The sequence below is a fragment of the Amborella trichopoda genome, chromosome 10, assembly GCF_054954075.1.
Source record: "Amborella trichopoda isolate Santa Cruz 75 chromosome 10, AtrichopodaSantaCruz75HAP2 v2.0, whole genome shotgun sequence".
NCBI lineage: Eukaryota > Viridiplantae > Streptophyta > Magnoliopsida > Amborellales > Amborellaceae > Amborella > Amborella trichopoda.
This window is the reverse complement of record NC_142345.1, coordinates 1,844,756-1,869,615: the sequence shown is the minus strand read 5'-3', so window position 1 is coordinate 1,869,615 and position 24,860 is coordinate 1,844,756. Positions and strand designations below refer to the sequence as shown.

The window sequence follows — 24,860 nt, the reverse complement described above, 5'->3', positions numbered from 1 at the left end:
TCTCCCTCTACTCTCTCTTTCTGAAGGAAAAAAGCCCATCTCCCTCTACTCTCTCTTTCTGAAGGAAAAAAGCCCAGCTCCCTCTACTCTCTCTTTCAGAAGGAAAAAAGCTCACACCCCCGCAGAAAGAATGATGTAGGCTCTTTCTCACATTCATTCTCATGAAAATGAAGGTATTCTCTCTCTCTCTCATTCATTTTCATGAAAATGAAGGCATTAATGCACACATGACACATTTGGAATTGGAAGTTTGAATCTTTCAATTGTATAGTCTATATATTGACAAAAGAACAGATAAAAAGAAGTCATATGGGAAGGCCACATTATTACACCAGGGGAAAAGATGTGTAGTACTTACATTCTATACTGCTTCAATGACTAGTGGGTTTGATTCCCTCTCTTGCCCGAGAGAGGCCAACATCAAGAGAAAGAGAGAGCGCCAGCAACTGGAGAGAGAGAGAGAGAGAGAGAGAGACCAACATCATCAAGAGAGAGATACAGGGTCACCAACCGATGTCATGGTGAGGGGGAGTCACCTACCGACATTGAGAGAGAGAGGCACCATGTTCAAATGTCGAACGTTCGAAACAGAGCCCCCAATCAATGGCGTTGAGAGCTCAAGGAGAGAGAGAGACCCGCCAATGTCATCTAGAGCTTAGAGAGAGAGAGAGTTTGTCACACCCACCCAGTCATCGAGAGCTCTTAAAAAGCTTCTTCCATAGCCTGGGCCACAACCCTTGAGCCTTCTCACCAACCTGACTCACGCTTTTCTCACTCCTAGCCATCTTATATGTAACTTGCTTTCTTGCCTTGCCTTGCCTCCCATACAAAAAGCCCATGCACCTGGTGTATGAAGTGAAAGTTGACTTTCCATGAGGCATGTAAGGATATGGAGAGGCCAAACCTTGAGCTCTCCTCAGTGCTCTATTCAGCTCATGGCTCACAGCTTTGAGCTCATATGAATCAAAAAGCACACTCTCATGGCCATTGCGGCCGAACTTTAGCTTAGGAGTCGAGGCAGGGATCTCAGCCCTTTCCATGTGAGAGAAAATGCCTTGCAATGGTTTTCAGGAATTGATTGTAATGCTCTAAGTCGTTGTTTGCATGGTTTATGTATCATTCGGAGTTAAAAAACTCATTTTTGTACTTCGCTAGCGATCAACCAAGACCTGTTTCTAATTTTCTTCAGAGAGATACGATCAAATTGGAATTATATATAGAAGATTAACATGAAGTTTTGGATCATAAGATAATTGATTTTGACCTGGGAATCATCAAAAGTTAGAGAGATCATTGATGAGAGAGGTCTTTTCTTAAAGAAAGGATGAGAGCATGGGAAGCAACGATCTTGAAAGCGTTACAAGAAAGAGCCTTTAATATCTACGCCCCGACATTATTATATGAGCATGTATTACTATGCTCCCAATGGAGCAAAAATGGCAAATCTTAATTAAGGGCTGTCTAAATTTGATATTTTGGGATCCACTTTAGAATCATTAGACGAGTATTTTTTTTTTTTTCGAAACAAAAATTAGAGTTCTTACCCAAAAAAGGAGTACTTAAACATGTTGATCAAGCTATGCAAAATTCATACTGCCAATGTGTAGTCCTTGAGCATGGCATTTTATGTTGATCCAAAGTGCATGTTCAGGGTTTTTTTTTTTTTTTCTTCTCTCAAGTTGGATGCTAGATCTAGCATGCGAGGTCTTCAGATTTTTGAGCCTTGAAATTACTCTCAACTAGGGTTTTGCTCGAGGGAGAAAAAGTATGTGTATGAAATATATATAGTGTATGAAATATATATAGTGAGACCATTTATGTTTGATACAAGGTGGTCTCTTTTTTTCTTTATGTTTTGGCTTTTTCCGTTTTTTTTTTTTTCCCTCTTATTCTCTCTCGCTTCTTTTAGTTTTTTTTTTTTTTTTTTTGCTCTTCCTTCCTCTCTTTTTCTCCCTTTCCTCCTTTTGTCGTCTTAGGTTCTCTCTCCACTTCATTCTTTCCCTTCCTTCTTTCCTTTCTTCCTATCTCTTTAGGAGGCCCCTTTCTTTTCGGTTCTCATGGAGAGAGAGAACTTAGGCGATAGGGTTGGGGTTCTCTCCACTCCTTTCACTTCCATCCTCTGTCATTTGCCATCTTTTCTACCCTTTGTCTTCGTCATGACTTCTGCCTCTCTTTACCTATCTCTATATTCATCATCTCTCATCTTCGCTAATTAGGTTAACGTCTAAGATGAGATGACACATTGGGATTCGTTAGCTTGTCTTGGGTTGTTTTGAGTTCTTTAGGGTTACCTAAAGAGACTGAAAAATCCATATATGAGGCTACTTAAAGTTAACACATAAGATGGGGTTCATTCCTTGAAAACTATGTCGCAAAGGTTGGAGCTCCTCTTTAAGGCTTCAATTGTCGGGTTTTGTAGCCAGGTACAATATTTTGGTTTCGATTTTCCTCACCATTTCTCCTTGTTGCTTCTTGGTCCTCTCATGCCCTTTACTCCAACTTTTTTTTTCTTTATCCTCCTTTCATGTTCTTTTCCTTCTATTAGGAGAAAATTGAAGTGGAGGTGCTCACTGGGGACTACTTCTTGTGAAACTGGTGATGGGAAGCGATATCATGAGAAGATGAGGCTATTGTGAGTTGCATTTTGGTGTATTAATTGGGTTTTTGGGCAGTTTTTGGTGTAGGATATTATTGTGTTTCAAGAGTTAGGATAGGTCAGTATTGGATTTAGGGAGTACTCCTCCTTATTTCTTCATCTTGTATTATTTTAATTCGAGAAATGTGTCAAAATAAAATTTCTTGAATATTTTGACACACTTAAATTCATTGGATTTCACATCCAATGGCTAAATATGATTGTGACGTTATATTAATAGTAAATGGCCTCTCATAGTTTGAAGTCCCTTGCTATTTAATTTTTTTCAAATATTTTGAAGTCCCTTCCTTTTATTTTTCTACCTAACTTCTCATTCTTGAAATGTCTATGTGTAGAGATCTTCATGATTCGTTGCATCAATCGTATGATAAAATTGTCAAGAACAATCGCATCTATACTTAAAAATGTCTTTTATGTTTTATCCAAAAAAATCATTTATTATGAAGAAGAAAATGTGAGTGACAATAAAGAAAATTTAATTAAAAAAATAACGAGTGGCTCGGTATGTTAAATACGCCTACAAAAAAACTAGATTTACAGAAATATGTAATTTTATAATCACGTAAAATGCATAAAGAACCACGTATGTAGACATAGATAGATTTTGCTAGGCAAGAAATTTCTTTATTTCAATAGATTAAAAGAACCCAAACATCATTAATGGATAGATAGGGCGCGTTCGAGTTTTCCTGAGTTGTGTGTACAAATAATGTGGTATTGATCTATAAATTTTTTGGGTATGATTTATATTTTTGGGAAAGATTGTTTAGTGTTTATGGCAATAAATATCTATTTTTACAATTTTTAGATTTTTAAAATGCTCTAATAAACTTTTTTCTAAATTCCTTTTTTCTAGTACTTTTTAAAGCTTATTTGGACTCCTTAACGTTGTTTTTTGTTTTTTTAATACATTTTTTATTTTTAAAATTTTTTTAGTTTCAATTTATTGAGGACTCTACCAACTAACTCGCCTCGGTCAGGGGGTGAGGCGAATCCTAGCAAACTGATATATACATATAGGGGCGAGGCGAGTCCCGACAGACTGATATATACATAAAAGGTTTTTTTTTTTTTTTTTAACGGTAACGTACGATATGTAAAATACAAGATGTTCAAGCTAAGACACAAGATTAAAAAAATGAAATAACCAACAGAGAGGGAATATGGATTCCTCTTTTGACAAAAACATCGGTATCTTCATCCGCCTCTCTATAACAATATTGGACTATTGTCATTGAAGTTGACAAAATATCTTTGATAAAAAATAATCTTTAATCTCCAAAAAATATGGATCTTTCTTTTACTCCAAACAATGACATTTGTCGAGTCCCTTTCGATAATCGTGTCCCCTTCCAAAATTAATAAAAGGATTCATAGTGTGTGTGAGAGAGATTTACCAACCCAAACCTCTAATGCACCACTGCGCATCCCAAAAAATAATATTGAATAAATTAAAAATAAAACAAAAATAAACAATACATCTTTGTGTTATAGGCCTTAAAACAAAGCATTTAAAGGCCGTATGGCATTGCATTAAGTCAAGTGTCGGCATATAAAAGCTTTTGTACTTTGTTACTTATAAAAAATGTCGGCACTTATTTCATGACTGTTTTTTCAGGTATTTTCCCAGTGTTATAAATGAACAGCCCAGATCTTTTATTAGACCTTTAGGGGTGAATGGATTGTCCTCATTGATGCAGTACCGTCCTGTATAAAGTTCAAAGGCAATATATTTTGTACGCCCGTGGCTTCACAATGTGACTCCTCAAATCATGTCAGAAAACGTAGTTGTGTAGTTATAAAAAAAGTGTAGAATATTCATCTTTATCTCGACAATCATTTATTTTAATAAAAGGTTTTAATATTTAAATTATCTTGTAAAATATTTCTCGTGATCCGAAAAGGAGCTATCGATGAGAGAGAGCACACACACATGTATAAAAACTTTATATAAGGTGCCAACCTTATTCTACTGAAATTAGGTACATCTCAAAAATCATCTTGAAGAGAATGTTTAGATGTTGGAAAACTTTCCAATTTGATCATCTCGACTTCAAAATGTACGAATATGAAGAAAAAAGAATTTTAAATCTTAAAAATAGTACATCTTTTAATAACTAATCTAGACAATCTATTTTGAAGATTTCTAAGTATTCGTAGATCTGCTTGATTTGTATTGATTTTTGAAATTTTAAATTTCTGAACTAGAAATAAATATATATTTTTAAGACTAGAATATTTGGAGACTAGAATTACATCTCTTAATAAAATTTAGAAATGTGCCTTGCCTCTACATTATAGAGAGAGATGGGGAGTTTTTTATTTTTGGACAATGTTTCAATATTTTATTAATCAAAGGGAATTACAATGCAATCAAATAAACAAAGCATCTAAAATGATAAGGTCTTGCATTAAACCTCCTTTCTTGGCCAAAGCATCCGCTATCTCATTCCCTTCTCTATACACATGTTGGAAGGTAATAATCATATCTCGATTCAAATCCATTACTCCATCCATTCCGATCTCAACTTCCATGGTAGCTTAGAAACATAATTACACCAATTGATCACATTTAAGGAATCACATTCCGACTCACTGTTTTATCACATATGCTTTAGCTTGGTCCCTATTTTTTCTCATAGTAAAATAGCGACCCGCATCGCTGATTCACCAATCCAAACCAATTTTTAGGTTGCTCGGTTTGGATCACCAATCTGTTTTTAAATAACTCACTTCTATGGATCACTCTTGGGACTGACTGAATTTCGGAGACATTGTTTTGATTAATTTGATTCTTCGGAGGGAGGAATTGACCTGACATTCAGAACATATCAAAAAATAACAGGGAAGTTCCCCGCACCTCGCTTCTGCTGCCATAGCTGCTGATTCTTTCCCTGATTCGGGTCATTAAGTTCAAAAGCAGCTGATTCAACGATAATCAGCCTCCCAAGTCTCGACGAATAGACGGATAGGTAGAAACTTCAAATCCTAGGAAGACAAGTGATAAATTATCCAAAGAAGTTGAGGTTAATCGGAAGTCTCAACTCGCCACTCCGGACTTCTTTCTTTCGCGCTCGGAAAAAAAAGCCATTACCGCATCAGTGTCATATTCAAACAATTCATTATTTTTAGTCCAAAGTTTTGACTTATACCTAAATATGGATGGGGTCAAAGGGAGAGCTTTCCCTTTAAAAACAGTGTGATATTTGGCAGTTATGTTAGAGAGAGACAGAGGAAGGAGTTTTTAGAGAGAGAGAGAGAGGAAGGAGGTTTTCATAATGAAGTAAGGAGGCTTTAAAAGACGCCCATGGTAATGGTACACCAGTCAATGCTTTTGGTACTGTCACTTTCATTTGCATACGAAATCTGAAACTCAAGGATGGTTTATTCAAGTCGGAGAGATTAGTCTGCAACCTTCAATAAAGTGCGTAATTACTGCCACCATATCAATAGGTATAAGAATATATGCTCCCACGCGAGTAAATTATTCACTTGCTTCCTCAGGCAAAACCCATCTGATTTTTTTAGTAAGGTTGAGACTCTACTCAATCAACTCAATCAAAGTAAGCCGCACGTTCAAAAAGAGTCAAAAGACATCGTTTCAACAATTGAAGCCTTTATGATGGCCTGAAAATTTGTTTTCAATTCTATAAAATTTAAAGCTTAAAAAATAGTATAGATTAAACATATCTATGAATACTTGAAAATCTTAAAAAAGTAGTGTGGATTATGTATTACAAAATGCACTATTTTTAAGTCTTGGAGTCTTTATATATATATATATATATATCAAGGTCGATATGATAGGATTTGAGAGTTTTTTTGGCATTGAAACAACATTTCCTAGTGAATATTTGAGGTACTCCTTAGTTTGATTGTTTAGGGCCTCAATCTTATATAAACCTTTTCTTTATATATTTAGGAAAATTTTTAGGTAAAGTTACAAAAAACAATCTAAAATGGACTATCTATGTAACTTACCCGACCCCAATCTTTTCTCTCACTTTTTTCCCCCAAACAACCTTTCCTCGCAAATAACCCCCCAACCCAAAAGTAGCATGAAATAAGACTAAACTACCATTGTTTGTTTTCACACAATCTACGCTCCGGCAATGCAGGTTTGAGCCGCAGTGCTCCGGCATTATGAGAACTTGCTATGGTAGTGCAAAGACGCACTCCTGCAATGAAGTCTCTAGAGTCACAACGCTTCGGTAATGGAGGACTGCGCTCCGGCAGTATAAACAAGCACTCCGGCATTCTGAATGTGCGCTCCGGCAATGCAGGTCTGAGTCACAGCGCTTTGGCATTATGAGAACACGCTCCGACAGTGCAAAGACACACTCCAACAGTGCAAAGACGCGCTTCAGCAGTACGTTACTTGGGACCCGCGAATTGATTTGGTTTGTACGGGAATGACATTTCCATCCAAAAAATAACAACTTTTACCTTGAGGGGGTTTTTGCAAGGAAAGCTTGTTTTGGGGAAAAAAGTGAGAGAAAAGACTGGGGTGGCGGTAAGTCGCATAGATAGGCCATTTTAGGGTGGTTTTTGTAAATTTCCCAAACGTTTATGTAGAGCACTTGCTCTAAACAATCAAATTAGTGTCCACCTCAAAAATTTCTATAAGAAGTTGTTTTGATGCCCAAATATCCTCAAATTGATCATCTCGACATCAAGGTGCATGAACATGAGAAATAAATAGATTTCAAGTTTTGGAAATAGTACAGCTTGTAATGCATTTTTGCACTGCCAATTTTCAAGATTATCAAATTTTCATAGATCTACTCGATCCCCACTATTTTTTAAGCTTTAAATTTTATAATTAAAGATAAAAATATATTTTAAGGCTGTCACAAAGATGTTCAGTATTGAAACCATGTTTCTCGACAATATTTGAAGGTGCGCTTTACTTTGATTGTTTAAACCCTTGGCTCTATACAAATTGCACCCATCCATATATATATATATATATATATATATATATATATATATATATATATATATATATATATATATATATATATATATATATATATATATATATATAGGGTAAACCTTATCACAGCTGGCCAGCTATAATGAATAGTATATAGGTAAAATGGGAGCCGTCAGATTTTCATCATGCGGTTCATAATACACATCATTATTTTAATTTTAATATTTTTTATATAAATCTGATTAATATGAAATTTTGGATGTATATACCTAACACTATTGTGCACCATATAGAAATATAAAAACATTATTTCAATAATTTAAAATAACCAAACTACACCCGTCATTTTTAAGGGTATTTCGATCATTTTATATTTTGAAAAATATTTTTTTTATATTTTTTATTTGTGCGCCCTAAGTTTTAGTACCCATTTTCATTATGATCTGATTTATAGGAAAATAATTAAAGTTAAAGCAATGATATATATTATGAACCACATGACGACGATATGACGACTCCCATTCCACCTATATTACTATTCATTATAGCTGGCCAGCTATTGTTATATATATAGTTTGTTTAGAGTTAACAACCCCTCAAAATACAAAGGTTCAAGTTAGAAGGGGTTGTGATGGGTGTATTTATTAAAAGAATGATTACTTTTTTATTAAAAAATTATTTAAATAGGTAACTTTACCATTAAGCAATGACAAATTTAAAATTTTCACAAAAATACAATGGCATTTTGGAAGTTAGTGTCCTGAAACTTTATTTGTAGAGTGACCTTGTCTTTTAGTTAAAATTTAAATTTTACCCCTTATGGAGATAACAAAAGAACCATTTGTCTTGTAGTTATATTTATAAAATTGCCCCCCACAATAGTAATTTTTATTAAAAAATAGACTACAAAATTAATAAATCTACCCTTCACAACTCTCTCTAACTTGAACCTTTGTAATTTGAAGGGTTGTGAAGTTTAGATTATCCCATATATATATATATATATATATATATATATATATATAACCTTGTGAGACCCTCCCACACCCATGTGTATAAGACCTCAAAGGATCACTTTTAAATTTGACACGGATCTATAGAAAAGTCAAGTCCTACACTCATATGATAATTTTTTTAGAGATCCGTGTCAACTTTAATGGTGATCCTTTGGGTTCCTACACATGGGTGGGGGATGATCCTATAGAATTATTAATATATATGTGTATGTGTATGTGTATGTGTGTATATATATATATATATATATATATATATATATATATATATATATATATATATATATATATATATATATATTAATGATCTTATGAGACCCTCCCACACTCATGTGTTTAGAATCCAAAGGCTCACTATTAAATTTGGTACTGATTTCTAAAAATGTTATCACATGGGTATATATATTAATGATCTTATGAGACCCTCCCACACTCATGTGTGTAGAATCCAAAGGCTGACCATTAAATTTGGCACTAATTTCTAAAAATGTTATCACATGGGTGTGGGACTTGTTTTTTCTACAGATTTGTGCCAAATTTAATGGTGGTCTTTTGCGGTGATAATTTATCATATATATATATGAAAAATGTTTATATTAGGATGCAACCTTATAATGTAGAACTACAGATGCACATAAAAAATCCATCGAAAAAGGTAGTTTAAATGTTAAAAAGCCCTTTGATTAATCATCTCGACATCGAGATGTACGACCATGAAAAATAAAAATACTTAAGTCTCATAAATAGTACATTTTACAACATATTATCTGCACCATCCATGTTCAAGATTTTCATCTGTTTATAGATCTACTTGATTTTAACCATTTTTTAAATTTAAAATTTTATAATTAGATACAAAAATAGATTTTGAGATATCCTAAAAACAATTTATATCAAAATTATATACCATGATAAAATTTGAAGGTCCACCTTACCTTTACGGCTACGGATGCATCCGTATGCTAACTGCACCCTATACATATAGGTGAAAATGAATAGAGATTTTGCCTACCCTGTGACCGTGCGATGAAGTTTTGATGGTAATGACAGTAAGTGAAATCACTGTTCATTTTCGCCTGTAGGCGTTGGAAGATTTTTCTATATATATATATATATATATATATATATATATATATATATATATAAGGGCAATGATTTCATGCAACCATTGCACAGTAATATGATGCAACGACTTTAAAAAATCATCTTATGGCTATTTGTTTGATCCAAATTTTGAAATATACACTCTTTTTATTCTAATGAACAATCATAAATAAAGAAAAAATTGAAAACACAACTTAAAAAGTATTTTTTTATCCCAATTAACATAGACCGTTCATTTTGGTGAGATGTTTAGATCTAGGCCTTAGAAGGATTTTTTTCATTTTCAAATTTTTTGGATGGCCTTATTATCATTAGATGAACCATGTTAAAAAAGAAAAAAATGATTTTGAGTTTATAAAGGCTAAGATCTTGAAATATACAAGATGAATGGTCAATATTTGTTTTTGGAGGGGACTCATTTTAACCATATCTAGGGTTCAAATTGAACTTTTTCTTTTTGGGGGGATTGATTATTGAGACGAAGAGAGTGTGTGTGTAAAATTTGATGTCATACAAATACTACAAACACGGTTTTCTAAAAGTGTCCATGTATTATAATATGTTACAACCGTTGCATTGGATTATTGCGATATATATATATATATATATATAGTTTCAAGTTCGAGATCATTTTTTCTGAAATCCAATTATGCTTACAATATTTATTTTTTTTGTTTTTTTATGTGACTATAAAAAAACAATACATTTAATTTTAAACATTTTTTTTATATAATTGTTTACATTTTTTTTTGAGATTTTTTTTGGATTTTTTGAGTTTTTTTGGGATTTTTTTATATCAAAATTGCATTTTTCAGAAAAAATCGAGACACTAATCGACTGATCTAGTCGGACTAATCAAATCGGGCCATGACCAACTAGTAAGCCTGATCCGTTGTTTTGAACAATGTATATGACACATATTTTAGGATCGTGTCAATATATAGCACATCTTTTAAGATAGTGTCCAAGCTACATTGTCAGTCATAAGAGATGTATTATTCATCATTTATACATTATAATTATTCCATCCAAAAAATCGAATCGGCCTCAGAAACCGGTAAGTTGAACCGGCCTAACCAGGTAGGTCTCGACTAGTCCAAAACGTTTTTAAATTATAATAAAATATAAAAAATCCAAAAAAATATGAAAAGCATATTTAAAGCATGATTAAACAAAACACTTCCAAATAAAGTTGAAAGTAGTGAAAAAATAGATCTAAAAAATTGATTTGTGCCCAGGGTTATTTTTGAAATATTTTAAAAAGATGGAAAAATATAAAAATAAATATTCACGGCCAAAACACTTTCCAATCTTTACCAAAATGATAAAAAATATTCAAAACACATTACCATAAAAAATGGCTAAAACCGGATTGGTTTGCCAATTTTGCATTGGACTAGCAAGTGCCCAATTCCGATTTGATCCACCGGTTCTGCGTTGAACCGGCCGAGTTCACGAGCACTAATTCCAACTCATGATCCTATGTATTTTGAAATTATATCAAATGATATGGGTAAAACATTAAAGGGAAAACGTAGGATGAGGCCTTACCTTTGATACAAGGTGTGACATTAATCTTGACCATTGGATGTGAAATTGAGTGGCTGCAATTATTCCATTGATCAAGCTCGAACTTCAAAAGAAATTTTTTCGAATTTTAAGACACTTTCAAGCTATCAAACTTCACATCAAAATAGTTAGAAGTAATTGTGACCACTTTGTATCAAAACATCAAATAGTTATAAGTAATTGTGAGCACTTTATATCAAAAGTAAATAGTATACCATCCCAACATTAAATTCATCATCTGTCTATAATTTTTAACTTTTGATAACTTGCCTTTCTAACTATTACTTTTCCCTTAAGAGATAGCGTGTGTTTAACTCAAATCAAGGTGATTCTAACTTCACCGAGGCAAAAACTAATGAGAAAGGGGGCAAAAACTGATTTTACCCGCTTACATTAGTTTGCAAGCTTTTCTATGGGCAGCATAAATTTACCATGTCCGATCGTTATTCTGAATGGATGGACCTAATCATAATTTTATTTTTTATTTTTTTATACAATATATTTTGATACCAAAATCCCCACTTAAAAAAATTATAAAAACAAACATCTCAACGTGTCTCATTAAAAAAATGGCACGTACCAAATTTTATATTCATACGATTTACAAAAATAAAAAAATGACATGTACTAAATTTTATATCCATATAATTTATAAAAATATAACAAATAAATTATTATAAACATCGTATCTAAATCAATCCGATACTATCCCACTTGATCTAAATTGGATGGCTGAATGAGGAGGTATATACGTTCCCCGGTAGAAGTATAAAAAACCTTTCCTAAAACTAATAACTGATGCGAGGGCGAAGCAAAACCTGTCCTCTGTCTTAGACACTTTTTAATAACTGTACCCTGAAATAAATGCAATTTATAAGCAAAACTAATTGAAAGGGGCAACAACTCAAAAACCACTTCACATTTTCCAAAACCACTTCAAACTGCTGATAAAAAACCACCACCCTTTCCCATCACTCCTCAGTGTTCTTAAGGCAAGCTTTCTCTCTCTTAACCAAAACCCCATCTCTCTCTCTCTCTGTCTCTCTACAAAAACCATTTTCCCCAAACTCTCAAACAATTCCACCATCACCAAAAGGTTAGTTTTCTACTATTTCTCATCCATGCTTTCTCTTCACCCCTTATTTGAAGCCGTTTTCCTAGGCTTTTTTCACACCACCCCTCTCTCTCTCTAGCCATATAGAATCATTTATCCCCTCTCTCTAGCCCTTATGTGAAGGCATTTTCTTAGGGTTTGTTCGCATTAACCCTTACAACCTATTCCTTAGAGATAGGGCCACAGACAAAAACCCTTTTCTTGGCTTCAATCTCACTCTATACACTTCCAAACCACCATCATTTTCCCTGCCTTTTTAAGCTTCCCTTTTTTGACACCAAAATCACTCTCTCTTCCTTCTCTCTCTCTCCATATATTTTCCTTAAAGTGCTAATAATTGCATGCATATTGATTTATTAAAAAAGTAAAGAATATGGGCTCCCAATTTGTTGTGGCTCTCTGCCAAAACATGTTATGAGAACAAGGTTCTTCTCTCTCGCTCTCTCTTCGTTTTCGATGTTTATTGAATGATCACTCTTGAGATCTTTCTCTTCCCCTCTCTCTACATTTTTTATTTTTTTCATAATATTATATGATTTTTTTTATTCGTTTGTTGAGTGAGTACGGTTGAGATCTCTCTTTTCTCCTCTCTTTCTCTACGTTGTTTGTTTTTTCATAATATTATATGATTGTTTTATATTTTTTCAAAACACTTTCGGTTATATAAATTTTATTATGGTTTTAAAATCAATTTTTAATACGGAGAATAAAATTTGAAACTCAAAAAATTAGGATATATGAACACTTATTTTTAGGGTGAAATACTAGATAATTTGTTAAAATATGAAAAGATGAGGTAAAGGTTGTCAAATTAACTAACCTCAAAAAACAAAAAAAAGACAAGAAGGTTGTCTAATAAGTTATAATTTCTTATGAGTCCTTAGATGAGGGTTTACTTCTTATGATGGGGCTGCAGCTATATGTATAGGTAATGAATCTGTCAACTCTATTGTTTTTTGATGTGGTTTTTATAAGGCCTAGGTTTTACCAAAATAAAGTAAAACCTCGCTTCAAATCCCACCAAAAACCTTTTTGATGCTCTAAAATCAAATTTCAAAGCCGACAATAAAATTTAAAGCTAAAATAATAACACAGATCTTAAGAATTTTAAGGTTAAATAGATGGCTTAGATAGCATTTTGCAGCATACGCTATTTTTAGAGTTTTAAATCCTAAATTTGTTTCTTAAACATAATTTTCAAACCATAGATATTAAGGTTTTTGAATGCTTGAATTGCATTGTTGAATGAATTATGAGGTGAGGCTTCACTTTGATAAGGCTGGAGCCTTATCAAACTATTTTCATCTCTCTAAAATATATTGCTTTTGATGGGTGCATTGCTAGTAGGTGATAGAGAGAGAGAGAGAGAGAGAGATGGAAGTTTCCTTGACCTTTATGTTGTTTTGTAGTTGGTTGGTGGTTTTCCATGGTAAAAGGAATATTCATGTCCAGCGCCCTTGCCTTTCTTGGTTGGTTCATTGTGATGTTCTGTTTAGAGAGAGAGAGAGACCTATTTTTTAGAACATTTTAGAGAGGGAGAGGGAGAGGGAGAGGGAGAGAGAGAATCATTTATTTTATTTTTTTAATTCCTGCTGTTTCTAGTTTGCAGGTTGCTGTTGATGGTTCACGTAATTTCCACTGTAGTTGTCTGCATTCCTAATTTCTTTGTGGTGGGGTCCTAGAGAGGAGAGAAAAAAGATAGAGAGAGAGAGAAGGAACTTAGAGAGATAAAGAGATCTTGGGTGGGCTCACGGAAAGAGAGGGAGAGAGGAAAAAGATAGAGAGAGAGAAGGAATTTAGAGAGAGAAAGAGATCTTGGGTGGGCTCACGGAAAGAGAGGGAGAGAGAAAAAGGGTAGAGAGAAGAGAGAGATTATGTAGAGACAATGAGGTAGAGAGAGAAGGGCTTGGAGAGATTAGAGAGAGAGAGAGGGAGAGAAGGTGTAGAGAGAGAGCTTTATTTTGGGTGTGCTTTGAAACGTGTTGAAAATAAAGAATTGGTGGGAATTATGACTTTTTTTACTGGTTAGTTAGTAAATGGCGGAGGGGTAGATCTCAGATGAGTACGCGTATTTATATATATAGCCTGATTCCTTCTCTCTATATCAGGTCCCTTCTCCTCCATTTTCTCTGAGCTAGGTTTTCTCTAAACCTTTCTTTGAGGGATAAAGAAGAAGCCCCAAAGGTAATAACAAAACCCCATTTCTCCGATTTTGTCCATGAGTTGATTTGAGCGTCATTTTGGGTTGGTTCTGCTTCTTTGTTCAAGATCTGTGACTTTTTTTGGATCTTGGGTCTTTTGTTATTTGGGTTTTGATGTGTATATTCTGGGTTTCTCTGTTTCTTTAATGGGTTTTCTTGGGCATTTTGTGTTTTTGAGTTCTGGATTTTAATGTGATTTTTCTTTTTCTTTCCCTTCTTTCCTGATCTGAATTGTGTTGATCTATTTTAAGAGAGATTGGTGCTTGATTTTCTTAGATCTGATCCAATTCTGGTTTCTATGCTCTTTTAACATGTTTTGAAGATGAAAATTTTCATTATGATTCTCAAAAAATTGTTGAACTCCTGCAAATTGATATGGTTTTTTAGGAGCATTTGATGGAATATCTATCTATCACACATGAATAATTGTTCTGTAAAAATTTCAAATTCTCGTAATCTTTTGCTCATCTTTGAATAGGTTGCTTGATCCTTGTCTTGTGGTGGTGTTGGTTTGTCATGGAAGAAGAATTCTCAAAATTGTGGGGAATCTCTCTCTCTCTCTCTCTCTCACACACACACACACACCAACAAAAAATTCAGGAAATTACCACTTTTCACAAACATAATAGTTGAGATCTGGGGCCTGATCCTTGTCTTTACCCGATAATGGGCAGGGTTCTTGGTTCAGGATCTATTGCATATGGCTTGTTGGTTTCTCAAATTTCACTTTTGTCTTTTCCATTTTCCTCCTCTATCATTTACTTGTTTATTTTGCCTTATTTCATTGTGCTTTGCACTACTCATTTTTCACGAAATTGCTGTTTTCCATATCAAAGGTGATGTGTTTCTTTGTGATCACGATCTGCCTAAATGCAGTGCTCCATTTATAAATGAAAGGCAACAAAGAAACTATAGATCTGTTAACTGTGATCCTTCTTTTCCAAGCTATTGCCTCTTTGGGCTCTCCAGTCTTGTAGGATGGTTCCCTTGGTGCAACCTTGTATGACATTTCTTAGATTTAAAACTAAAATTTCATGTTCATTTTATTTTATAATTAAATTTGCTGGTCTTTTTTATTAGGTTTTTTAGGTAACCAACAAGATTGATTAGCCTTATATATATCGTAGATGTGCGATTGAGGGATCTTCTAGTTTATATAGTGTTTATTGGGCTCAATCATGATAGAAATTAAGAGAACATAGGAAAATTACTGATATTGACAATCATTCAGACAACCCCACCATTTATAGTATGGGTTCTAGATTGGTTGCTCAACTTGCTTATATGTACTAGAGAAAGTTGTTCGTTTTTTATTTTGGTATGTTGTAGATCTGTAATTGTCTACTATGTCCTTTTCGTAGATTTTTCTGTACATACAGGATATTTACACAATACATAAATGAATGCATGAATATGGGTGTGTTCGTACAAGTATTGGAAACAAGGACTTGGGCTCAGCCTTGTCAAGGTCCTGAGCTCAATTCAGCATCCGAATTGGCCGATTCAGAGATCTGACTCGGCTGAGTCTCTAGTGACTCGGGCAAGTCTGAGCCCAAGTCACTGGTTTTTAAAATGTTGGTTCATACATGTTTGTGTGTATTTCAGTATTTCTATCTTCCAAGGTAATGTCGATGGATTTCTGATTACAAGTTGGTTCCCTATATTTTTCTTCCTATTCTATCCGTATATCTCTGAAAAATCATAAACATCTCCTCTTTTGAGCCCATGGTTTTTGGCACCTATTCATGGAAATTCTCCATATGCTCTAATGGTTTATCAATTGGGGTCTTTTGCTTCATTTGGTAGTTAAAATGATCTGTTTTGCATGATTTCCTTCTTTGCTTCTGTTCATTAACATTATTGGGGTTCAAGGTTCTCTCCTTTGTTTACCTCCATAAATTAGAAGTTGGATGTCTGCATCCATTTTAATCTTACTATATTTTCAATCACCAGTTCGTATGATTGAAACCTCTATATTCTCTTTCCTTTTTTTAAAAAAGTATCTCATTTTTTTAGTTTTTCTGTTTGTTGGGAGCCAGCAACTAGAACTGATCGATACCATTTGTACCTCATACATGGCCCTTGTGTGTGTCTCTTAAGAGTGTGTGTGTGTGTGAAGAGAGAGAGAGAGAGAGAGAGAGAGGGCTTTCTTTTGTAATTTCCATATAATGTTTCATATGTAGGAACCAATTATGTAAGAACTAATTATTATACAAACACATTCACATATTGAACTACAGATCATCAAAATGGTGAAGATCTGCTGCATTGGAGCCGGCTATGTCGGGGGGCCCACCATGGCTGTGATTGCCCATAAGTGCCCTGCCATCGAGGTCGTCGTTGTAGACATCTCTGTCGCCCGAATCGCTGCATGGAACAGTGATCAGCTCCCAATCTACGAGCCAGGCCTCGATGATGTGGTCAAGAGCTGCCGATGTAAAAACCTATTCTTCAGTACTGATATTGAAAAACACGTATCAGAGGCCGACATAATATTTGTTTCTGTAAATACCCCTACCAAGACTCGAGGTTTGGGGGCAGGCAAGGCTGCCGATCTCACCTACTGGGAAAGTGCGGCTCGAATGATAGCTGATGTTGCCAAATCGGATAAAATTGTGGTCGAAAAATCAACTGTTCCTGTGAAAACAGCAGAGGCCATTGAAAAGATTTTGATGCATAATAGTAAGGGAATCAACTTCCAAATTTTATCAAATCCTGAATTCTTAGCTGAGGGCACTGCAATTGAAGACCTTTTCAAACCTGATAGAGTGCTCATTGGTGGTCGAGAGACCCCTGAGGGCCAAAAGGCAGTGCAGGCGCTAAAAAGTGTTTATGCCCATTGGGTACCTGAGGATAGAATCCTAACCACGAATTTGTGGTCTGCTGAGCTCTCGAAGCTCGCTGCTAATGCCTTTTTGGCCCAAAGAATCTCTTCAGTTAATGCCATGTCTGCCCTTTGTGAGGCTACAGGGGCTGATGTAGCTGAAGTGGCCTATGCAGTGGGTAAAGACACTCGAATTGGGCCTAAATTCTTGAATGCTAGTGTTGGGTTTGGTGGGTCTTGCTTCCAAAAAGATATTCTCAACTTGGTTTATATTTGCGAGTGCAATGGCCTCCCTGAAGTTGCGAATTATTGGAAGCAAGTTATCAAGATCAACGATTATCAGAAGAGCCGGTTCGTTAACAGGGTGGTCTCCTCTATGTTCAATACAGTTGCTGGTAAAAAGATAGCGATTTTGGGATTTGCTTTTAAGAAGGACACCGGTGATACTAGAGAGACCCCAGCCATTGATGTGTGCAAAGGACTTCTTGGGGATAAAGCAAATGTGAGTATCTACGATCCCCAAGTGACTGAGGAACAAATTCAGAGGGATTTGTCGATGAACAAGTTTGATTGGGACCATCCGATTCATTTGCAGCCAATGAGCCCAACCGCTGTTAAGCAAGTCGGCGTGGTTTGGGATGCTTATGAAGCGACAAAAGGGGCTCATGGGGTGTGCATTTTAACGGAGTGGGATGAGTTTAAGGAGTTGGATTATCAGAGGATTTACGATAATATGCAGAAACCAGCTTTTGTGTTTGATGGGAGGAACATTGTGGATGTCGAGAAGCTGAGGAAGATGGGGTTCATTGTTTACTCAATAGGGAAACCCCTTGATGCATGGCTTAAAGACCTGCCTGCTGTTGCTTAGGTGAGTGAGGAAGACTAATTTGGGTTCTTTCTTTTTGGGGTTTGTGGGCTGGCTGATATTCAATTCAAGCTATAGGAAGACGGTAATTCTTTTTGGTCATTCATGTTATAGTCTTTCTTTTTTTATGTCTCTTGATCGTGGTTTTTCTATATTGGGTTGGTTGTTAGAATCATGGATGTTTTGATTAAGGATGGCTCCTATGTGGTAGAGCCACCTCTCTTCCTAATTTGTTTCTCGTTACAGGTTCCATGCAGTAGTTGAGCATCCGGATTTTCTTTTGTTATAATTTTTGTTATAGTTGAATGGTTTCGTTTTGTCCGAGTACTATGGATACATTGCTCTCTCTCTCTCCACACGCACACAGGTGTTCTTGTGCACGTGTTTGTATTCACTAGTAATTTGTCTGTCCTCAATGCCATGGCTGGGTAGGTTTGAATCTCTCTCTCTCTCTCTCAAGCGCAAACACAAGCAGCAGAAGTTTGCATCTTTTCAAGCTGCTTAGAGAGAGAGAGAGAGAGAGAGAGAGAGAGAGAGAGAGAGCAAATTTGAGTGCTGAGGTTTGTTAATGTCTGAGACGGGATAGCTTGGAAGGATGAGACGGGATAGCTTGGAAGGATGCAATCTTATTTGTTACAAGTTTCAATGGATAATGAATAGGGTGCTCTAATTCTTCAGCTTTTTGCTCCATATCTGTTGGATTTTACATTTGATAGTTAAAAAATAATTGTGATCTTTTTATACCAAAGAGGAAGGTAAGTTTTTATTCTATGCTGAATCATTTGAACTTGCAGTGATTCAACATCTTCCGAACTGACTTCGACCATGGTTACTAATATACTATACGGCTTCCAATTTAACATTTGATAGTTAGAGATAGTTTAGAGATCATTGCGACTTTTTTGTATCAAGGGGGAATAGTCTTATTCTTATACATAAAAAGACTTAAAAGTGTTCTAATAAATATGCTCTGTTATATATCTTTTTGGAGTTTCAGGACTAATGATCTTATAATGATGCAAATACAAACCAACCAGTGCTCCAAAAGATTGATAAGCTTGAGGTGATTTGACCAGAAGTGCTGTAATCCTTCAGTGGGCTGATAAATCTTTTGTAGTGTTTTTAACATAAGTGGTTGAAAAAACACCAAAAAAAGCATGAAGAATACTCGGTGCTCTGGGTTTTACTTCGTGAGTTTTATAAGAGTACTTACCTTTTATCCCTTCACTTATTATTAGAGAAAAATGTTATATGCGTTAGGGGATGCATAACTACATTTACGATCTCCTGAAGCACCACACATCCATCTTTAAGATGGATATAGAGAGCGGTCCCTTCAAAAAAATTTAAAAATCACTGGCCCAAAAATTTTTCCTAAAAAAATATCAGTTTTAGTTTTTACGATTTCTTTACTTATACATACTGATCACCATGTCAGAACCTTAGGTCCAAAATTCATCTAAAAAATACATCAAGAAGAAGGGTCATATAGCTACTACATATGCGTCTAGGACTCAAAAAATTGTATCATGTAGTGATCCAATAGACGAGGGAAAAGGTTTTGATAGGGCTTTAGGCATATCAAAATAAGTAAAGCCTCACTTTAAAACTGATAAAAAACTACAGTTCTGAAGTCGGGATACCTTCAAATCTATCACGTCAAACTTGACCATTACGGTTGTAAATAAGATTTAGCATTTCAAATTTTAAAAATGGTGCATATTGAAACACATAATCCAGACCGTCCATTTTGCTCTAAAAATAAGTGTTTGTGGTTTGTAATATCTGTACTATTTATTGAACTTCAAAATTCATAATCGATGATTGAAATTGATTTTAAAACTATCATGAAGATCTTCAATACTCAAAATGCATTCCAGAATAAAATTCAAGGTGAAACTTCACTTTGTTTTCGCAAAGCCTAGAATATGCATATATTAGATTATATGCAATGACAATGTCATTTTTGGAATCTACTGGAGCCCTTGAATGTACAATCAAATAGTTGGCCCATCATTTCTCCATGCAATTTTTTTTAAGATTTTGAGCATGGCCAATGTACAATCAAGTAGTTGGCCTATCATTTCTTCATGCAAAATTTTTTTTTAACACTTTTCAGCCTAATTTTGCCTATGATGTCATATTTTTGTACCAAAGAGGGAGGTCTTATTGCACGAAAAGTATTAGCGAGTCAAAGACGCTTGCATCCCTTGACCATCAAAATGGATGTGAAAAAATTGAGACCACGTCAAAATCTTAAATACAAAGTACAAAATAGGGGCAATTTATCAAAATACCTATTAAACATGAAGTATTTAACATTTTGACCATTTGCCATATCCGCACTCAAGGCTTTCTTGTTTTTTTATGGTATTTTGAAAATAAACCAAAAGATATGGTTTTTTTTTCAGGGTATTTTGAAAATAAACCAAAAGATATGGTTTTTTTTTTTTCAAGGTATTTTGAAAATAAACCAAAAGATATGGTTTTTTTTTAAGGTGAGTCAGTGGAAGGTATTTTGAAAAGGGTAAGCTTTCTATGCTTCCCCTACAATATAAAATTTATATGTTTCCCCTTATCCAACCCTCCATTCTAAATGGAGGGTTAAGATTTCCCTAATCACAATGTCACATCTCTACACTATTTTATTTTTAATTTTTTTTATAGAAAATATTTTGACACCAAATTTTGAGCGTCCAATCCTCTATTAAACTTGTACTTTAAAAAATATAAACAAAATATTTCCAATAAAATAAAATGATCAAAATGCCTCTAAAAGTTTCAAGGGGTATTTTTATCATTATATTCTATCAAAAATTAATTTTAATTTTTTTTTTTAAGTGTGCCCCAATGATAAGATGACATGTACCAAATTTCATATTCATACAATTTGTATTAAAAATTAAAAATAAAATACTATGAGACATCGGATCTAGGATCAAACGGTGAGTGAGTCACTTGATCAAAATTGGACGGCTGCATCATAGAAGGGAATGGTGTAAGGGAAAAATAGAAACCTTTCCCTTTTGAAAATAAATTAAGAGATGGTTTTTTTTTTTTGGTGGGGGTGAGTTAGTGGGAAGAGAGCCTCTACCCTTGGTGGAATGGAGCCTAGAAAATAGTGTTGCAAATCGTCAAGTACTAACCAATTAAACCTGAGCTTTTTTTTTTTGTTAAATTATTATATTCATCTTTTATAGGTAATTTGATAAACTTTTTACAAAAAAAATCCAAAACAAAAAAAACGCTTTTAAAATATTATTATAATTACTATTATTATTATGGGTGCAGTTTGTATAGAGCCTCGGCTCTAAACAATCAAATTAGAGCCTACCTTCAAATAGTGTCAAAAATGTGGTTTCAATACTGGAAATCTTTGTGATAGCCTTAAAATATATTTTCATATTTATTTATAAAGTTTAAAGCTTCAAAAATAGTATAGATAGACAGATATATGAAAACTTAAAAATCTTAAAAATTGACAATCCAAAAATGCGTTACTAAATACACTATTTCTAAAACTTTAAATCCATTTTTTTCTCATGTCTATGCATCTTGATGTTGAGATGATCAATTTAAAGATATGTTGGCATCAAAACAACCTCCTCTAGTGACTTTTTGAAGTAGGCTCAAATTTGATTGTTTAGAGCCTTGGCTCTATATAAACTTTTCCCTATTATTATTGGTACGGTTTGTATAGAGCCGAGGCTCTAAATAATCAAATTAGAGCCTAAATAGAATCCAAAAATATTGTTTCAATACTGAAAAGTTTTGTGATAGCCTTAAATTACATTTTCATCTTTAATTATAAAATTTAGGTAAAAGATTATATAGAGTCGAAGCTCTAAACAATCAAATTTGAGCCTATCTCAAAAATTTCACTAGAAGAAGTTGTTTGGATGCCCAAATATCCTCAAATCGATCATCTCGACATCAAGATGCATGGACATGAGAAAAACATGGATTTCAAATTTTGAAAATAGTGTATTTTTAAATTCATTTTTGGACCGTCAAATTTCAAGATTTTCATAGATCTATCGCTCGACACTATTTTTTAAGCTTTAAATTTTATTAATAACGATGAAAATATATTTTAAAGCTATCACAAATATTTTCAATATTATAACTACTATTCTCAACGCTATTTGAAGGTAGGCTCTAATTTGATTGTTTAGAGCCTAGGCTCTATACACACCGCACCCTAAAATTTAAAGCTACAAAAATAGTACAGATCTACAAAAATTTAAAAATTGATGGCCCAAAAATACATTCCAGTATGCCCTATTTTCAAAACTTGAAATCCATTTTTTTCTCATGTCCATGCATCTTGATGTGGAGATGGAGATGATCAATTTGATGATATTTAGGTATCAAAACCACATCTTCTAGTGAACGTTTCGAGGTAGGCTCTAATTTGATTGTTTAGAGCCTACGCTCTATATAAACTTTTCCCTATCATTATTATCATGATCTTCATGTAGATCGCCAAAAAATTCAATCCAAAATCTATCTTTAAATTGAATTTTAGAGGAGGGTCGCACATGAATATACAACTCAACGGGGTCACAGAAACCCCTCCAGTCGTATACCCATAGAGATATTACTATAGGACTACAAAAACTATAGAGAATCCAAAATATCACTATTATCGCTACATTCACACACACGCCCCAAATGGGGAAGAGAGAGAGAGAGGCCCCAAATGGGGAAGAGAGAGAAAGAGAGAGAGGCCCCAAATGAGAGAGAGAGAGAGAGAGAGAGAGAGAGAGAGAGAGACCCCAAATGGCAGTTACAAAATTCCCTTCTATTTCACACTCTTCTTTCTTCCTTGGCCCTTTTTGAAGAGGGTAAAAATATTCAAAATTTCAACAGCAATGCTTTTATGTACAGTTTCAAGTAACATGGAATGGCCACACATCTTCTCCACTGGCCATAACAAATACAAAGAGAATAAAATAAAATATTTGCCATGACAGATACAAAGAGGCAAAAGGAAAAAAAAATACAGAGGTACAACAAGGCAATCAGGTTAATCCATTGTAGCACGACCTTGTCCCCGTGGCATCTTTCGTGATCCAGCTGCAAGTAAATGCTCTTTAGCAATCAGAACCATGAGAGTGGGAGAGAGAGGGAGAGAGATGACCTTTGGTATCTTTCAATCTAATGCGCTGAAATACAGTCTCAAGTTCTAAATTCCATGTGTTTTTTTGTAAATCTTTGGTATCTTTCAAATGTAATGAGGTGCATTCTCAACAGTGTATGCGTGTCAGAGAGGGAGAGAGATGCCAAAAGTCTTTCAAATGTAATGAGGTGTATTCTCAACAGTGTGTCTGCGTGTCAGAGGGGGAGAAAGAGATGACCTTTGGCATCTTTCAAACCTAATGCGTTGAAATGAAGTCTCAAGTTCTAAATTCCATGTGTTTTTCATAATCTTTGGTATCTTTCAAATGTAATGAGGTGTTTTCTCAACAGCGCGTATGCGTGTCAGAGAGGGAGGCCGGCGGGAAGTGAGACAGAGAGGGGGAGAGAACTTACAATCCTCAACGTCTTTTAACTGATAGTAGTGTGGAGCAATCTCAACCAACCACTCGGGCTTCAACTCAATTACCTGCAATTTATTGTTGAACAAATGGAAGATCAAACAAATCGATCCCATGGGTAAACCAAAAAGTGAAAAAAACATTTCATGTTTACGCTTAAAAAAAAAAAGCAGACAAATACCTGGCGCATATATTCTTTTGTTGTCATCACCAGCTCATAATAGACAACCCATCTAGGAAGTGCCTGGAAGGAGAACCAGAATCATTTGCACTAAAAAAAATAGAAAAGAATAAACCAACACATGGAATTATATTGAACATTAATTTTGAAGCCTCTTGTTTACTGTTGAATTGGGAAAGGATAGAATAAGATTATTTATCTTTGGTATATAAAAGGCACCATCATTCCTAATCATTAGAAGTGAGAGCTGAGGTGTGCCAATCACCCTCAAAAGTTCAAGAAAATTTTTCTTGGACTCCCTGGAGAAGTAGAACCCCAATCGCCTGAATTCACATCTGATGGCAGGGATTGTTACCTTTTTTGTGCTAAAGGTGAACAATCTTATTATATACAATCCCAATTGAATTTAGGTCATCACTATCCATATAAATGACGAGCAGGGATGTAGAAAGAGTGGAGCCCAAAAAGAGAACTGCTCATTGTTTGAATGGATGATGATAACCCAAAAGGACTATGGCTATTTCCTTAGTCCGTACATTTGTAGTATACTTCCTTTTTAAATTAAGTATACGGTCTCAAGCTATATAAAAAAGAGTACCTCTGCAAGACCAGAACTAGGGTGGATGTGCACATTTTGTGGGTTTTTAACTGTGCGATATGACCCATTCTTCTGTAGCCGGGCTGAATTGTGAAAATATCCTGCAAAAGTTTCCATATAGAATGTAAGAAATACCCATTAGAATCTTTGCATCTAGGAGAAAGGAAAGCATATCTCTCCTCCATATGTACAATTAAAAAAGAAATTAAACCATTGACCCATTTATATTATAGAGGTGCATTAAGGGTTTCCTCATAGA

General features: G+C 34.6%; 2 protein-coding genes across 49 annotated transcripts in view; one reads left to right on the top strand and one right to left on the bottom strand.

Annotated features, from left to right (window-relative positions):
- Window positions 1–12,600: 12,600 nt before the first annotated feature.
- UGD3 (UDP-glucose 6-dehydrogenase family protein) lies at window positions 12,601–18,609 on the top strand. Of its 2 annotated transcripts, XM_088850028.1 has the most exons (3): window positions 12,601–12,817; window positions 14,501–14,576; window positions 16,834–18,609. In XM_088850028.1, the coding sequence occupies exon 3, from the start codon at window positions 16,843–16,845 to the stop codon at window positions 18,283–18,285; it is 1,443 nt and encodes a 480-aa protein (XP_088706154.1). In that variant the 5' UTR covers window positions 12,601–12,817; window positions 14,501–14,576; window positions 16,834–16,842; the 3' UTR covers window positions 18,286–18,609. The 2 variants fall into 2 exon arrangements, with proteins under 2 accessions (XP_088706154.1, XP_088706155.1); XM_088850029.1 differs by lacking the exon at window positions 12,601–12,817 and having other exon boundaries at window positions 14,254–14,636.
- Window positions 18,610–23,065: 4,456 nt separating this feature from the next.
- The window catches only part of LOC18427957 (pre-mRNA-splicing factor ATP-dependent RNA helicase DEAH1), a 38,247-nt gene continuing 36,452 nt past the window's right edge, over window positions 23,066–24,860 (bottom strand). For all 47 annotated transcript variants that reach the window (XR_016043081.1, XR_016043082.1, XR_016043079.1 and 44 more), the window contains 4 exons: window positions 24,602–24,702; window positions 24,004–24,066; window positions 23,818–23,890; window positions 23,066–23,361 (listed from right to left, as the gene is read on the bottom strand). Coding sequence is in view for 11 of the 47 variants with exons in the window: in XM_088850018.1 (XP_088706144.1) it covers window positions 23,312–23,361; window positions 23,818–23,890; window positions 24,004–24,066; window positions 24,602–24,702 (287 nt within the window). In the remaining 36 variants the exon portion in view is untranslated. The remainder of the gene's footprint in view (window positions 23,362–23,817; window positions 23,891–24,003; window positions 24,067–24,601; window positions 24,703–24,860) is intronic.

What these genes read in the sequence shown, in the direction of transcription:
- UGD3 (XM_088850028.1), top strand. Translation starts at nt 16,843, where the DNA reads ATGGTGAAGATCTGCTGCATTGGAGCCGGCTATGTCGGGGGGCCCACC.